At 37.0% G+C, this 16,750-nt stretch overlaps 1 protein-coding gene across 1 annotated transcript in view; it reads right to left on the minus strand.

The window, feature by feature from the left end:
* The window catches only part of HDAC9 (histone deacetylase 9), a gene marked incomplete at both ends in the record, with an annotated part of 190,569 nt that overhangs the window by 102,181 nt on the left and 71,638 nt on the right, over positions 1 to 16,750 (minus strand). Inside the window, 2 exons of the mRNA XM_081346258.1 lie at positions 10,886 to 10,973; positions 11,248 to 11,303. Of these exons, the coding sequence (XP_081202384.1) occupies positions 10,886 to 10,973; positions 11,248 to 11,303 (144 nt within the window). The remainder of the gene's footprint in view (positions 1 to 10,885; positions 10,974 to 11,247; positions 11,304 to 16,750) is intronic.

The raw sequence follows: 16,750 nt of genomic DNA on the forward strand, positions 1-16,750 counted from the left end.
TACTATTATTTTATAATAAGAAAAGAAATCAAATTAATTTATTAGATTTTATTCCACTTTTGTTACATTACAAGTAACTAAAGGCTGTAAACATATCTAATACTTTTTCCTCTTCCTATTTCCTCACAACTACAACCCTGATAAAGAGTGACTGGCCCAAAGACACCTGGCTGGCTTTCATGCCTAAAGCAGGATTACAGTTCAGTCTCCTGCTTTCTAAGCCAGTACCTCAACCATTACTGATACTCATAGTTACTGATCTCAGGTAACAGCTTTTCAACTAAATATTGATTGTTTCTAGATTTGAGTAATATAAACTAAGCCACAGTCTATAATGGCAGCAAAACCATATCCATTTTTTCAAAGCTGATAGTCTGGAACCTTAATCAGTTTATAGAACAAGAACATTTTTCTTTTACATATGACTGTTTAGATTTTACAAGGCCACACACCAAGGAGAAAAAAGAAAGAATAAGTGACCTAGAATTCTTTAGTCTTTCTCTTGATATAATTAAATAACTTCTATTCTAGTGGGGATATGGGTCTTCCAAATAATGAAATATGAATATGCTATCATATGCTATTTTTCTACTGATAACCCAAGCCAATATTTAAGTTCAGAAATTAATAGGGCAATAGTGGAGCTACTCAATAATCCTGTGGGATGTTTCAAAAAAGTATAATGCTGTTATAGATAAATTTATATTAATACTAATGTTTGATTGTGTGATTTCTAGGAAAACAAATGTGAAAGTAAAAGAGTAAAATACATTTTAATTGTAAAATTTATTAAGATGTAATTAGCTAATTCAGGGATTTTAATCCTCAGAAACTGCAACCATTAATGCTGCATGTGATCAGTAAGACATCATCATTATGGTTTATTGTTTTAAGATTTTCAAATGTAAGAAAGACAAATGGAGTCTGACTATGTCATTGGTGTGATTTTGTGGACCATCTAATCTTTAAAATCTGAGTTCTTTCAACTTCTAATCAAAATGGGCCATCAAAGATTTATGACAAAGGCAGAAATCACTCCAAATAATTAAATAGAGTCCTGAACAAAAGACCATCTTGCAGAATATTATTTAGTTATGTATCACATTTTTGAACCACCCATCTACCTCACAGTGAGATGAATTTAGATACAAATGTACTTTCTGAATGCTAGTTGAAAGATACTAATGGAGCTTTCCTGGGACCTGCTAATAGTAAAAATACTCACAAATGTTACAGTATTTGATTTCATAAGAACATCTTCTGCTTCAGTTAATATACATATTCTTCATTCAATTTGTTCTTTTATTAATTTAAAAATCACTACCACTCATCTAACCAATATAGGGGGTGACATGTAATATAGTCTTTGCAACTTGCACTATTTCAGATAAACCAGACTGCATAAGCCATAGCCATAGCCAACATAGTGGACATATAGTTTGGGGAAAGTGGTTTAGCTTATGAGTTACAAATTTCTATTGTTTGACATAGGAATTTTTGGAATGTTTGGAATGTTTCTTCAGTTTCATCCAATGAAAGAATTGTGATTTTCCTGCTCTTTGTATTATTTTGGTGGCTCAGAAACAACCAATTTCTTCATGGTATTATATCAAATCATTGGATCTTGATTTATAATTACATTCAGATTACTTCATTTATGATCTATTATAAACTCCACCCTATTTGCATCTATATTTCCATTAAATGCAGAAGAATAATGACATATCTGAGGTATAGGCAATGTTGCTGAAAATTATACTGTTTTCAGGAAACTTGTCAACAATTAGTCTATTAAGGGTTTGTTGGAATTTGCTATACTCTACTGTTACAAGGTATTATCAAGAGGATATGAAACTAATTCTAAAAATTAGTTTGTTTCTTTACTAAGGCTTCCTATTGTGATCTACTATTATCATAAGACATTGTATTGGATTCCAGTCTTCATATTTTTATATGGAAGTATTTAATGCAGAGACCCTCTTAGCATCAGAGATCAATAGTGGTTCAAGAAGTCCCTCAGTGTAATTTCATGCTTTGTGTGCAGATAGTAAATTATGTCCAAGGTTAGCATTCTCTAAATGCTATCCCAGTGTGAAAGGATTAATAGATCTTCCCATAGTGGATGACACTGCCATATAGGTCATGTCTACTAGGATAAGAGGGTATTGTTCCTGTAGATTTCACTTTGTGTTGATAAACTCTACTAATTGATTGTGGAATGATGACACTAAATTGGATTATATACTGCTCAAAAAAATAAAGGGAACACTTAAACAACACAATGTACTGTATTTAATAGTAGGATGTCTTATCTTGTGTTCCCTTTATTTTTTTGAGCAGTATATTTTCATTAGAGCTATATTCTGAACATGCAATTATTTAGAGATTTATTGCATTCTTGTACAGACTAATAAAGCTGTCATTTTTTTGGTTTTCTTTTTCCTAGATTTAAATTTGGTTCAAGCCATATATTTACCATGATGATTATTTTTTTTAAAAAAACTTACGGTAATTTTTAATGCATCATTTTGTTATATGTGTATTCTGCAAAAAAATCTTAATTAAAAATGTTGCATATTGTTTCATTACTACAACTTTGCATATCATTTTCATGCATGCATTATGTGTACATTTTATTTATTTTTAATTTGAAAACTACATCTAGATTTCACTTCACATATTGATTTATAAAATTAAATAAATTCATATCAAAAAGTAAGACAGTTTTTTCACATTTCTAATATTGGCTTTATACTGATACACCCATTCTGTTCAGGAACATTAAGGTAGCTGATACAGAAAAGAAAGTGTGTCATTTCAGAATTCTGCTAAACATAATGAGTTATAGCCATAATAGGGATCTAACTATTACAGACAGATTTATTTTTATTTATTTTTTATTTAATTAAATTTTTATACCGCCCTTCTCCCGAAGGACTCAGGGCGGTGAACAGGGCATATCTTAAAACTACAAAAGTTAAAAAAGAATTAAATTATTGCCCACAATAAAAACAATAAAAAATATATATAAATATTAAAACCCTAAGTAATTCCCCATCAGGCCAGGCCAGCTTGTTCAAATAAATGGGTCTTTAACCCGCGCCGGAAGGAGCGGAGATCCGGTGCCATCCGGAGCTCAACCGGCAGCTGATTCCACAAAGCCGGAGCGCCCACAGAGAAGGCCCTCCCCCTGGGGGCCACCAGACGACATTCTCTGACTGGAGGCACCCTGAGGAGGCCCTCTCTGTGGGAACGCACAGGGCGGAGGGGGGTCGACGCCGGCAGCAGGTGGTCCCCGAGGTATTCCGGACCCATGCCATGTAAGGACTTAAAAACCATCACTAAGACCTTGAACCTCACCCGGAAGACAACTGGTAACCAATGCAGCTCGCGGAGCAAAGGTGTAACATGGGAGTACCGGGAAACTCCCAAGACAACTCTCGCGGCCGCATTCTGTACCAGTTGGAGCCTCCGAGTGGTCTTCAAGGGAAGCCCCATGTAGAGAGCATTGCAATAGTCAAGACGAGAGGTCACGAGCGCATGAGTGACCGTACACAGGGCATCCCGGTCTAGATAGGGCCGCAACTGCCGCACCAGGCGAACCTGTGCGAAAGCCCCCCTGGTCACGGCTACTACATGATCTTCTAAGGTAAGCCGTGCATCCAGGAGGACTCCCAAGTTGCGAGCCCTATCTACGGGGGGTAAAAACTCACCCCCCATAGAAAGTGATGGAACGTTTTGAATGTCCCGGGATGCCGGAATGTACAGCCACTCAGTCTTGTCAGGGTTGAGTTGAAGTCTGTTCCTCCCCATCCAGACCCGAACTGCCTCCAGGCAATGGGACATCACAGCGAGGGCATCACTGGGGTGGTTTGGGGTCGAAATGAAAAGTTGGGTATCATCAGCATATTGATGATACCCAACTCCAAAACCACGAATGATCTCACCCAGCGGTTTCATGTAGATGTTGAACAGGAGAGGCGAGAGAACCGAACCCTGAGGAACTCCACAAACGAGAGACCTAGGGGCCGATCTCTGCCCCCCTGCCAACACCGACTGCGAACGTCCCAGGAGATAGGAGGAGAACCACTGAAGAACTGTGCCTCCCACTCCCAATCCCCTGAGACGCCGCAGCAGGATACCATGGTCGATGGCATCGAAAGCCGCCGAGAGGTCTAATAGGACCAGGACAGAGGAATATCCCCTATCCCGGGCCCTCCAGAGATCATTCACCAGAGCGACCAATGCCGTCTCCGTGCTGTACCCGGGCCTGAAACCCGATTGGTACGGGTCCAGATAATCCGCTTCATCCAGGACCAGAGGGAGCTGATGCGCCACCACACTCTCAACAACCTTCACAAGAAAGCGAAGGTTGGAGACTGGACAAAAGTTGTTCAAGACAGCTGGGTCCAAGGCAGGCTTCTTGAGGAGAGGTCTCACCACCGCCTCCTTCAAGATGGTGGGGAAATTACCCTCACTCAAAGAAGCAGATATCACCGCCTGGAACCAGCCTCGTGTCCTCTCCCTGGCTGCATAAACCAGCCAGGAAGGGCACGGATCCAATAAACATGTGGTGGAGCTCAACCTCCCCATAATCCTGTCCACTTCATCAGGGGTCACAGAATCAAACTCCTCCCAGATAACATTGACAAGACCGCCCGTGTCCTGATCGTCAGACTCTGCCCAGCTGGAGTCCAAACCGGTCCGAATCCGAGCGATTTTATCCGACAGATGTTGACCAAACTCCTCGGCATGACCCTGCAAGGGATCCTCCCTCACCTCCTGATTAAGGAGGGAGCGAGTCACCCTAAACAGGGCGGCCGGGCGATTATCTGCGGACGCGATGAGGGCAGAGAAGTAATTGCACCTCGCTGCCCTCATCGCTGCGAGATAAGACCTAATATAGGTTCTTAACCGCAACCGGTTGGATTCGGATCGGCTGGACCTCCAGCAGCTCTCTAGGCCCCGTTTCCGACGCTTCATCTCCCGGAGCTCCGCGGAGAACCATGGAGCTCGATGGGATCTGCACCGGGTCAGGGGCCACAGGGGTACAACTCGGTCCAGTGCCTCAGTGGCTGCCCTTTCCCAGGCTTCCACTAAGGCATCCGCCGAGCTGTGAGCGACGGAGGCAGGTGGGGATCCCAGTGCTGCCTGGAACCCGAGAGGGTCCATTAAGCGTCTGGGGCGGTACCATCTAGTTGGTTCCGCATCCCCACGGTGGGGGGTGGCAAGACGGAAGACCAGCCGCAGGAGGTGATGATCGGTCCATGACAGGGGCATAATAAATGGAGAGCCCCCACCAAGATCATCCAACCACCGTCCAGATAAAAAACCAAGTCAAGGGTGTGGCCTCCCTCATGAGTTGGTTCAGAAATTACCTGCGTCAGGTCCATGGCCATCATGGAAGCCATGAACTCCCGGGCTAACTCAGATGACCCTCCCAGGGATGGTAGATTGAAGTCACCCAAAACTAGAAGTTTGGGGAACTCAATCACCAAACCGGAGAGGACATCGAGTAGTACGGGCAGGGCTGCCACTGTGTGACTAGGCGAAACGTACACCAGCAGCAAGCCCAACTGCGCCCCCGAACCAAACCTCAAAAAGAGAGACTCACACCCGACTATCTGAGGAACGGTGGTCTCCCGCGGACATAAGGTCTCCCTAATAACAACCGCCACTCCACTGTACCTGCCATGTGGAATAGTACTCTTCTGGAAATGTGGTGGGCCCCAACCCTGCTGGTCCATAATTTGGAAATGGCTTGGATGATCTCATAGGCATTTAGGCCAGGGTTTGAGTGATCCCTGTTGGTTGGTTGGTTGTTAGTAATTATCTTAATGATTACAATGGAACACTTTTTTCATTTCAATCACAGGCACACAGCATATTATGGTTCCTTCTGTATATTATTTAAATTGAGTTTTCTTTTAGTTTTAATTTTGTTTGTAATCTACCTTGTAATCTATCCTTGATAAGAAGGATAACTATATAAAATATTTGTTTAAATAAGTAAATGACAGGAAATATATTTCCCAATTCAAGAAAGCCTACCTACAAGATTTTTAAAAATCATAGCTAAAGACTGAAGATAAGACCTGAGGTTTTCAATAAATTTGATCGTATTCCAAAGCTGAAAAATATTGATAATAATTGAACTAGATCAGATGAAGTTCTACCTTAATTTGGCTTTTTTAACACTCAAAATTGATGTGTCATTTCTTTGTAACCTGGTACCTTTCAGACTTATTGGATTACAATATCCACAATAGCAAATTGACCACTGGATTATCCTCTAGTAATAATTGATTACTGGATTACCAATTCCAGTAGCCCATAGCTGCTAATAACAAGTTGTAGCCCAATTAGTCTAGAAACACTAAGATGAAGAAGGCTATAATATAAGAATGCCTTAGTTCCTTCTGGTATTTATTTTTCAAAGTTTAATCTTACTTTCAATCTTTAAAAAATAGGAAAAAATTTAAATGACGTGAAGAACCTATGGCTTCCCAGCTGTTGTTGGACCATAATTTGAGTCATCCATGACCATTGGCCTTACTGGCTGTGCCTTAAAGAATTAACATCCAAGAAGATATGAAGGGCCAAGGATTTCCCATCCCAAAAGATCAAAAGGGGAAAATAAAGTGAGGTAATCTATGCTATTTATTTCCTGTGCTCATAATCACAAACTGTGAAAGATAAAGAATTTTCAAGGCTAACTCAAATATTTCATACATGCTGGCATATGAAATAAAAATAAAATAATTCTGAAAAAAGTAATGCAGCATATCTCCCAACCATTGTATCATTTAGAAGTGGGCAATGTATATCTATAGTTATATAATTATAGCTTTCTAAAATCAATATCAGCATTACCTATTGGGTTGTTCTTTATTTTGCATCATTTTGAGACTGAAAGCACATTCAGAATATTTCATTGGAGACAATACAAAGAACAATGGAATTGTCTAATTAAAAATAAAGCAGGAATTCAAATCTAAATTTGAGTTAATCCTTGATTGAATGAATTAACAAGGAACAAGGGGATGGATATCCATTAAAGCCTAATATTCAATAAATGGTAATTTTTCAGCAGAAAAACAGAACTGTCAAGAGAAACCTTTCTCTACTACTAGTAGTGAATATGGTTTTGAAATAAAATCATCTGAACTAAATCCATTATTGTCTAAAATTCAGGCAAATCTCATTCAGCAGATAGGGCTTTTAAATCTGAAGTTTATTAAACCAAAATCCTTGAAATTGAGAACTTATTGTATAACAAAAGAATCCTATTACTGCATATTGACTTTGCGTTTTCTTTTCCTAGTGCCAGCTGAAATTGGAAGATCGGATTCACATTGATTCTTCAATCAATAATGGAATGGCACATTATTAATACCCCACATATTATGCAGATCATATGGAAGTTGAAGCCAAGAAATTATGATTATATACTTCATAGTATGTAGGAATATATGTTTGCATTCATAGCTCTTTGGTTTGATAACAATAGAATTTGGAATCATTTGTATACAATACCAAGTTTTTGTGGTTCCACTGGATTGCATTCCCACAATATATTGACATTTATACCAGAATATTTATTCCATGAGTGAAAGTGAACTATATATCTTGAGCAGCCTACAATCCCTGAACCCTATAGCTATAGTGATCTGTCTGGAGAGTTGCTTATTTCAACTGATACTAGTAGATATTGGCTAGCTACAAGTCTATCTACCTACTGAACTGCTATTCAACTGCTCATGAAATAAAAAGCAGAAATAAAAGCTGTGGACTGGGTTTGTTAATGTTCGTATCACATTCTGGGTTAACACATAACACCTTCAGAATTTTGTGGCCCCAAGCTGTTTTAATAGTTTACTATTAAAGATCTAACAGCATCTGCAATAAAGAGATAAAGCAGTTGTCTGTCAGGGTTCTCTCAAGTCATCTTTCCCCAAATTTGAAAAGTGCCTCACATAGCAAGCAAGAAAGATGGCATGCCCCATTACTTTTCCACTCACCCATCTCCCATAGGTGAGAGTGAGGTAATTACTATGTGGAATTAGAAGTGTAGTTCCTTTTAATTCATTTTACACACCTTTATTTCTAAAGCAATGATGATTTATCAGATTCCAGAAGTAACATTTTATTAATCATCAAACTAATAAGATTTGAACCCATTCTCTCCTGTATGATTCTTTCCTACTTAGTCTTTTGCTAATGCCCTCTAATTTTCTTGTTGCAGTTTCTGTTTTTCCTTGTACTTACACACAGTGCTTATTGAACTGTACAACATGAAGAATAATACCAAGTTTCCACAGTGGGATTTTAATCTTTTTACTTGTACTATCCATGCACATATTTATTTTGTTGGTCAACAAAACTGGTTCAAAAATTGAATTCCTGCATTTGATCACTAAGCAAAAGAGTGATAGTATTCAATCTGTCTATTTTATAAGGGTAATAGATCCAAGAATCTGTCAAATGGAAGTTAACTCCTAGCAGTGTCAGTGCTTTCTTGATTCATGATCTGCATGAAGAATTCTGTGATTTCTTTATTACAATTTTGTTGTGTGCTACGGGCAGCAAACAGTGCTACTTGGCTGTATGACCACATGAGCTTGTTCACTAGTTTTTCTGTTCTGAATGTGCTTGCCTATTGTATGTTGATGGCAAAGAATTTCAAGGTAGATGAATTATTGATAGTTATTGCTATGAACATATGTGTTGATTATGCTGCATTGGGTTTGGTTTTTACATTTATTCTCATAGTGCTATGTCTACTACAGAATATATACAGGAATATATTATATAAAGAGCCAGTTTATATAATATATTAAATAATATAGCCATGTTGTCTGGTGGTTAAGACAACAGGCAAGAAAATGGAAGACCATGAGTTCAAGCCCCGTCTTAGCCATGAAGCCAGCTGGGTGACTTTGGGCCAGTCACTCTTTCTTAGGCCAACCCAAACTCACTGGGTTGTTGTTGTATGGAAAATAGGAGAAGTAAGGTGTGTTGGATATGTTCACCACCTTGAGCTATTAAAAATAATAAATGTGAAATATATTTCAATAAATCAATATTAATTCATTAGCTGTGACACAGGGGCTGCCAGTAAAGGTGCTGTCAGTTATTTAATATTTTTGCTTTGCTTATGAAGTTTAATACAGTATGTTTAATTACAGGTATCCCTTAATATTTATGATCCTATTATTTGTTGTTTCAAGTATCTGCCATGGAAAGACCTGGTTATGCACATAAACCTTTTGCACAATAAGTTTTGGCCTTATTTTACAGTCAGGATTGCAAGCGATTAGACTGGATTTTTAACAATTGAGTTGTCTACATAACAATTATGTTGTCTTCAGTTCTTCTAGTTGCTTGATTCTGGTGGATCTGACTGACTTCACAAGGCTTTCTCCAAGAGCTGGCCTTATTCTTTTTAGCATCAATTCACTCAGCTGCTGGAGCCACTCTTCGCAGACCATCTGGTGCATGCTGCTGCTCTCTTGTGCAAAGTTCTTTTATTTTGTTAGTGGACCTTAGTGTTCCCAGACCACTTTTGGCTCTTTCTGATGATTTTATGAACCTTGTGTTGAGTAGTTCTTTGAATCCCCCCACCCCAAATACTGGTGCTTGAAACTGGCATTATTTCTGAGAGCAGGAAGAAGAAAATCTATGGGACAAAGGAAGGAAGTACTCATGGGAAGAAGATGACTATACTATCTAGAACCTAACTGATCAATTTCAATTCATTCAAGGTCTCATTATTTGCTGGTTTGTTACTCATGGTTGAAATGAAACTCCTGTACATAATTCAAATGCTGATGCTACAGCTTTAAAATTAAATGTTAGTCTGAGTTCTCTTGTATTGTCTTGAACTGTGCAAATTAATTAGGATTATTACATATTAAGTCCATGAGTTTATAGTAATAATTATTTGTGAGTTGTGATAGCAGTAATATTTAGGTTTTACAACCTCATAGTTTTCATATACTGTATGTAAATTTTTACTACCTGCAGAAATTAATTATATGTAACAGGTTAAAGTTGGTTGCCAAGATTTATTTCCTGCCTATGCTTTTCTAGTCTTATTGCATTGCTTCTCCTGAAGGGCAGGCAAAACAATAATGGTGTATATAAATCAATCTGGATTTTCTGTTAGACTGTGGATAAAGTTGGTACTTAAGTAGAAGGCAGAATTCAATTCATTTTTCATGAACAGAGTATATAAACAAGAAGCCATATGACAACTGCATTTCACTTAACTATTTGTTTGGAACTTGACTATTTATTAAAAGATAAAACTAATTCCCAATGATTGCCTTTTTAAAATATAAATGCCATTCAATAGTATATTTCTACCTGAAAGCTGTCATTGTATTGGTATACATGATTTGGTAATTTTTAGGGAAGATTAGTATTCTGTTTCAAGTATATGACTGTTGCAAAACATGCCAAATTATTGTCAGTTTAAGGAAGAAAATCAAAATTGCTACAAATCAAAAAACATGCAATTAAATTAAATTATTTCAAATTTATATCCTGCATGAAAAAGTAAATTGGTACTTGTTGGATCATTTCAGTAGTGAAAGAATCAGTTCATTTAAGAACCATAAATGTCATCCTGATCTACTCATTTTCTCTTTAAAATTGCAGCTAACACTGTTAGAGTGTAAGATACATGTTTATGGTTTCAGTCCTGCAATCCTGAATTTAATGGGTTCTCAAATTCAAAGGAAAAATGCATACCTTCATTGCTTCTAAGTAGTAAAAGCAGAAAAGACTAATGTATAGAAGAAAATGCAACATTTTTGTTCTTCCTCCCTTCATCTCTTCCCCCCATTGCACTAAAATGATGATGCTCGTCAAGAATACATACCAGATCTACAATCAATATCTTGCCTATATTTAGCTTGTCTCGCAAGTATTTGGCTGTAATTGCAACCGAATTAAAAAAGCAGAACCCCCTGTGGAATAGAGAAGAACAGAAATTTTATAAAGCACATTGGTCAGGAAACATCTATAAATAATGTTTAGGAGTGTGTGTGTGTCTGTGTGTGTGTGTGTATGTAAGTTATAAAAAAGCTATATGATCTCTGAGATCATAAATCTCTTTCTGGGATACCTCGAAAACCTTTTCAGTCATCTGCTAACAATTAGAGGTCCTCTGAGACACCCACAGTACAGGTGATTGCCAGTAACCCTAGCACTCCAAGATGGGCAATATTCCCTGGTACTTACATGGCTGTTGATTCTTCAGCATGATGGCCTGGGGGCCTCACAATAGCAAAACCGTTCTGTAAGAACAAGATAGGTTTTCAATTACCAGATTTTGAAAGAATAAGGCAGTAAGATAGGGGTGGCTGCAGAGAAATTCTCCTGTGTTTCTATGGAGCAAAAATCAGCAAGCAAATTGCTTTTGTTCTTTGTACTCTACTAAGACTTCTAAGCATCTTTTCCTGTCTTTGTTAGCCTTTCATAGAATATGCTGAAGCAATATCTTCACTTTCCAATGTTAATCTTTCATATAAGATGAAGTGAAAACATGTGGTATTTCAAATGCCATTGAACCATCATTCTATCATCTTTTTGGCATTTCAGGAAATAAATATCACATGTTTGCTGGAGAAAATAAACGTGTCACATCAGGTCATGCTGAAATTAATGTAATACTCTCAAGATAATGTGATGGCCATTCTATTTCACTGATGTTACAGAACAAATTAGCTGCCATTTCCATTCCTTTTGCATATGGGATGAGTGAGACTGCTGTCCTCTTTCTTCTTTCCAGATAGTAAAGTAATCTGTTATCCTGCCCCTACCTATAGACCATGCTGGCTGGGAATGAAGCAATCTATATCTTGAGAGATATACATTCTTCACCCTTGGATGGCAGTATATATAGATAGGCACTGATACCAAAGTAACAAATACAAAAATCTTTCTAGTCCAACTTTGTTTTTAGTAGCAATCTAGTTAGATATCTTTCAAGTTTCATACAAAAGGCATGACAATCATAAGGTCTGACAGACAGGGCATGAAAGTAATGGCCTGCTGTTTGTTTGCCAGACTGTCATTGAATATGGGTCTTCTCTCTAGTTATTGTGACTTATACCTTTTGATATAATTATTATTTACTATCTGCAATCCCCAGTGCCAATGTGCAAGCAGAGTTTTGCAATTTTTTCTATTAGCAGTGTCATGTACATTGCATATCTATTATTTTGGCAACATTGCTGAGAATAGAGATGCTTGAAATTTGAAGTGACCTTAGATCTTTAATTTAAGCTCCTAGAAATCAACATTGCTATATTGCAAGCCACAGCAAATTTCTTCATTTTTGTTGACCTTCTATGTCAGTATTAAAATATTCCTATGGCAATTCCATGCATTTTTACTTCTTTGCGGATTAGAGCAGGGGTCCCCAACCCCAGATCCGTGGACTAATACCAGGCTGCAGCATGCCAGCAATCAGTCCACACAAGCAAGCAAACCCCCATCCATGAGATGCAGGCAGCACACAAAACCTTGCCCCCTCTGATCTGCAGAAAAAACTCTCTCCACAGAACTGTCCCTGGTGCCCAAAAGGTTGGGGACCTCTGGATTAGAGCACTTTATGTTTCTATTCCCATTAATTCTGTGTTCTTATTTTATGGTTTCCATGTTTAATAATGCCAGAATACAAGAATATTTATTTCAAGTGTAAACACAAGGGAGCAAATCATAGGAATAGTATTTGTATGCACGTGCATGTGTGCTTGCCAGAGTTCCATAGTAAGGCACTAAGTAAGACTATATAAAAAAACAACTATTATGTAAAATACAATACTTAGCTACACAACACAGGGAAAGGGTCACAAGAGAGTCTCAGACTGCAATCCTATATATTTCCTAGGACCTGTTTTTGAGTAAACATGAATGATTTGTAATGATCATGTGGAGTTTTTATCTATGTGCAGGTTGTTGTGCTCTGAAACCATATTTTTCACACTAAGGAATTTAAGATTATGTGGACTCTAACTCCCATACTGACTGCTGAGATTTTTTTTTAATCCACTCACACTGTAAGTATGGAAATTCTGGAATTATGCAAATTGTCAGTTATGTCCATAATAAAACCCCAGAAAAATGTACAGTTTATTAAATCAAGACTACATCATATATAGATCCAATATGTCCATATAAAAATAAAGGAGAAGAAATCAAGGATATGTGAACATTAGATCTTTAAATAAATTCAAAACTTTGTTCCTTTGTTTTGTGTGTAGGTTTCTTTGTTTACATTCAGCCGCACAAAAATAAGAATTTTCCTTTTTGCATGAAAATAAGCTTTCACATAGAAAAAAGTCATTGGGGAGATTAGAAAAAAGAATGATGGAAATTCCATATTTCACTGCACTATAAATCTAACCTAGAAGCCTGCCAAACCTTGCAACTTTATTGGACTTTTTAAAGACAGATTATAATGCACATGGTGGACATTTTGTATGTTTTCATTCAGAGTAGTCATGAAAAAAAATCTGATTTTCTACAAATACCTTAAACAATTTCTGTAATACATCACTCATAGCTGTCCATTCCCTGCCATTATGCTATGCAGCAAAGGACAGTTCAATCTCTCCTAAATGATGATCAGAAATTCAGGGTTTAATGTAAAGATATATACACTCTTTGCTGATAAGAAATGTAGTTTTAATAATTCACTGATTATATATATATATATATATATATATATATATATATATATATATATATATATATATATATATATATATATATATATATATATATATATATATATATATATATATATATATATATATATATATATATATATATAGATAGATAGATAGATAGATAGATATAGATATATAGATATATATAGATATATATAGATATATATAGATATATATAGATATATATAGATATATATATAACTGTGTGCATGCCATCCAATTTAATTACTTTCAAGTTAAAAATCCAGAATGTCACTCAACTTCAATTGGTATTTTTTGTTTTTGTATAATCCTAATGATGGTAATGTCCACCATTAGAATTACACAAACATTATTACTCACATCATGATTTTAAAACTGCCTGTCTCCATCCTCCAAACTTTGATTCAGGAGGTGTGAAAAAATTCATGGGTGAGTAAGGAGTATAGTGATACAGAAAATGTCATTGTTTATACAGATCTAAGTGCTTACAGATTAGGTAAATGCTTGAATATGTTCAGAGAATAAATGAAACTGATCTGTCTAGATTTTTCTTCTCACTTTTTGCTATTACACCAATAAAAATAGAGATATTGCATCAGCAAGAATAAGAATAAAATGTTGACCTACATCAACTTGCACATATTCTTTATACGTATAATTTGTATATGTGGATAATTATTAGGAGAGTGCATACTTAGAAAATTGTTCAGAAAATACAGTCCAAATCTCACACAAGTTTTCTGCTACTCTTTAAAAGAGCCACAACTTTTTGTAGGCTTTCAGGGGAACTTCCACAAGGAAACTCTTAAGATAACATCACCTTTTTCCAAGCTTAATCAAATCATAAAAAATAGAAGTTTGCTTTAAAGATATCAAAGAGGTGCTATGCTTTCACTTGTATAAATTCAAAAGCAGTGCTTCCTAAACATTTCCAAAGCATGCATAACATTAATATACTGTGATTTTCAAATATACGGAATAGTTCATAGATTCCATATTTATTCTGTGAATGTAGAGTTACTATTGATGGGCAACTTAACATTTCCTACTGTCCTTAATGAAGATTCATTCACTCTGCCTGGTTGGCCCATCTCAAGAACAGTCTAACTACCATTTTTGGCAGGCAGAAACACATTACCCTGTATTAATCCTTCATTTACACTCAAAGCAAGCTGCTAGCTTGTTTAGTTATTCCCAATTCCCAAGCAAAATTGTCCATGTTATATTTCTGTGAATATTCCTGTCCATTTAGCATAGCATAATTCAATTCTTTGCAGGTTAATTCTAACTATTAATTGGCTACTTCACAGAGGTAGGTATGGCTCTTCAACTGAGCTGCAGTTTATCATAGTGTCTGTTACATTTTAAAACTACTTTTACCATGAATTCTATAAGAGCACAATAGTTATAATATGTGCCTTTTAAATAAAAAAGGTAAAGGTTCCCCTGCACATGCGTGCTAGTCGTTTCCGACTCTAGGGGCCGGTGCTCATCTCCGTTTCAAAGCCGAAGAGCCAGCACTTGTCCGAGGACGTCTCTGTGGTCATGTGGCCAGCATGACTAGACGCCAAAGGTGCACGGAACGCTGTTACCTTCTCACCGTAGTGGTCCCTATTTTTCTACTTGCATTTTTACATGCTTTTGAACTGCTAGGTTGGCAGAAGCTGGGACAAGTAACAGGCGATTACTCTGTTACGCGGCACTTGGGATTCAACCCGCCAAACTGCCAACCATCTGATCGACAAGCTCAACGTCCTAACCCACTGAGCCACCACGTCCCTTAAGCCTTTTAAATAGCTGGTTGCTATTTTGAAATTTAGCAGCATACCATTTCACAAGTTTTCCAATCACTCAAGCAGAAGAATTTCACCTTCCAATTTCTAAATAGTCCACAAGTTATTTGAGGAGTAGAAGTCTCTGGAAAATAAAAGTAATATTTTTAAAAAGTTTCTGTTGTGTTTTGAAGTAGCATATACGTAAATTCAGCTTACTATTATATGCATATATATGTGCATATATACACTACATTTAAAGTATAGTTGACTAGGAATATTCATCAAGAGACAATCGCATTTATATAGAATTGACAATGGCAAGGGGGAATGTAAGGGATGTAGTTATATCTTGATTTCAGCAAAATATTCAGCAAAGTTTCCCATGAGATTCTATCAAACAAGACTACATCAACTTGGATTTACTATAAGACTTGACTGAACAATTTTATCCCAAGGAGTGCAGATCTGTGGCTTTTTCAAGGGAGGGAGGTTCAATAGCCTCCAAGTTAGACATTGCGTAGTTTGCCATGCTTATAAATTATTTGGATGAGAGATTAGAAAATATAATGATGAAATATGTACAAATGAATGATAAATGCCTTAGGTGACAATGTCAAGGTTAGGTATCATATCAAGCTGGAACATTGGGCAGATATTAGGAGGATAATTTCCAAGAGTACAAACGTTTTGAACTGAAGGTTCTCAAAATGATGGGGAAGCATACTGGGTATCAGTAAATGTAAAAAAAGGACAGATTTGGCTCTGCCAGATCACAAACTGAAGATGAACTGCAAAGCAACTTAAAAAAAAGCAAATGCAATCCTAGGCTTCATCAAGAGATGTCGGGTGTCAAGATCAAGAACATAGCAATGAGTTGAGAAGGGGACAGACACAAGTATCAGAGGCTAACTAGACACATCAAAAAGTAGGGACAAAGGTTAATTTGTTTACACCTGCTCTCTTTAAGCTCTCATGGAAGGAACGTTAAGGTAAATGTAGTAGCCTCTAAAGTTTCAGTCCTTAAAACCATAAAATCAAGGAATAAAATCCAACTACAGAGATAAACCATTTTGGCAGTAGTACTTTATGTCCTTTGGCTCTATTCTATCCCCATAAGCAAGTCTGGAATGCAAGTCTCAGCTGACGAAGTTTAAATAGTCTTTTCTTCTTGCAAAAAAGTAGTTCCTTTACTCTCTACCCTGCATTCCAGTTTGAGCAACAGCTCCATTTGCTGCCGGGGAAGAGAACTGT

The sequence above is a fragment of the Vipera berus genome (genome assembly GCF_964194415.1).
Source record: "Vipera berus genome assembly, chromosome: Z".
In the NCBI taxonomy this organism is placed as follows: Eukaryota; Metazoa; Chordata; class Lepidosauria; order Squamata; family Viperidae; genus Vipera; species Vipera berus.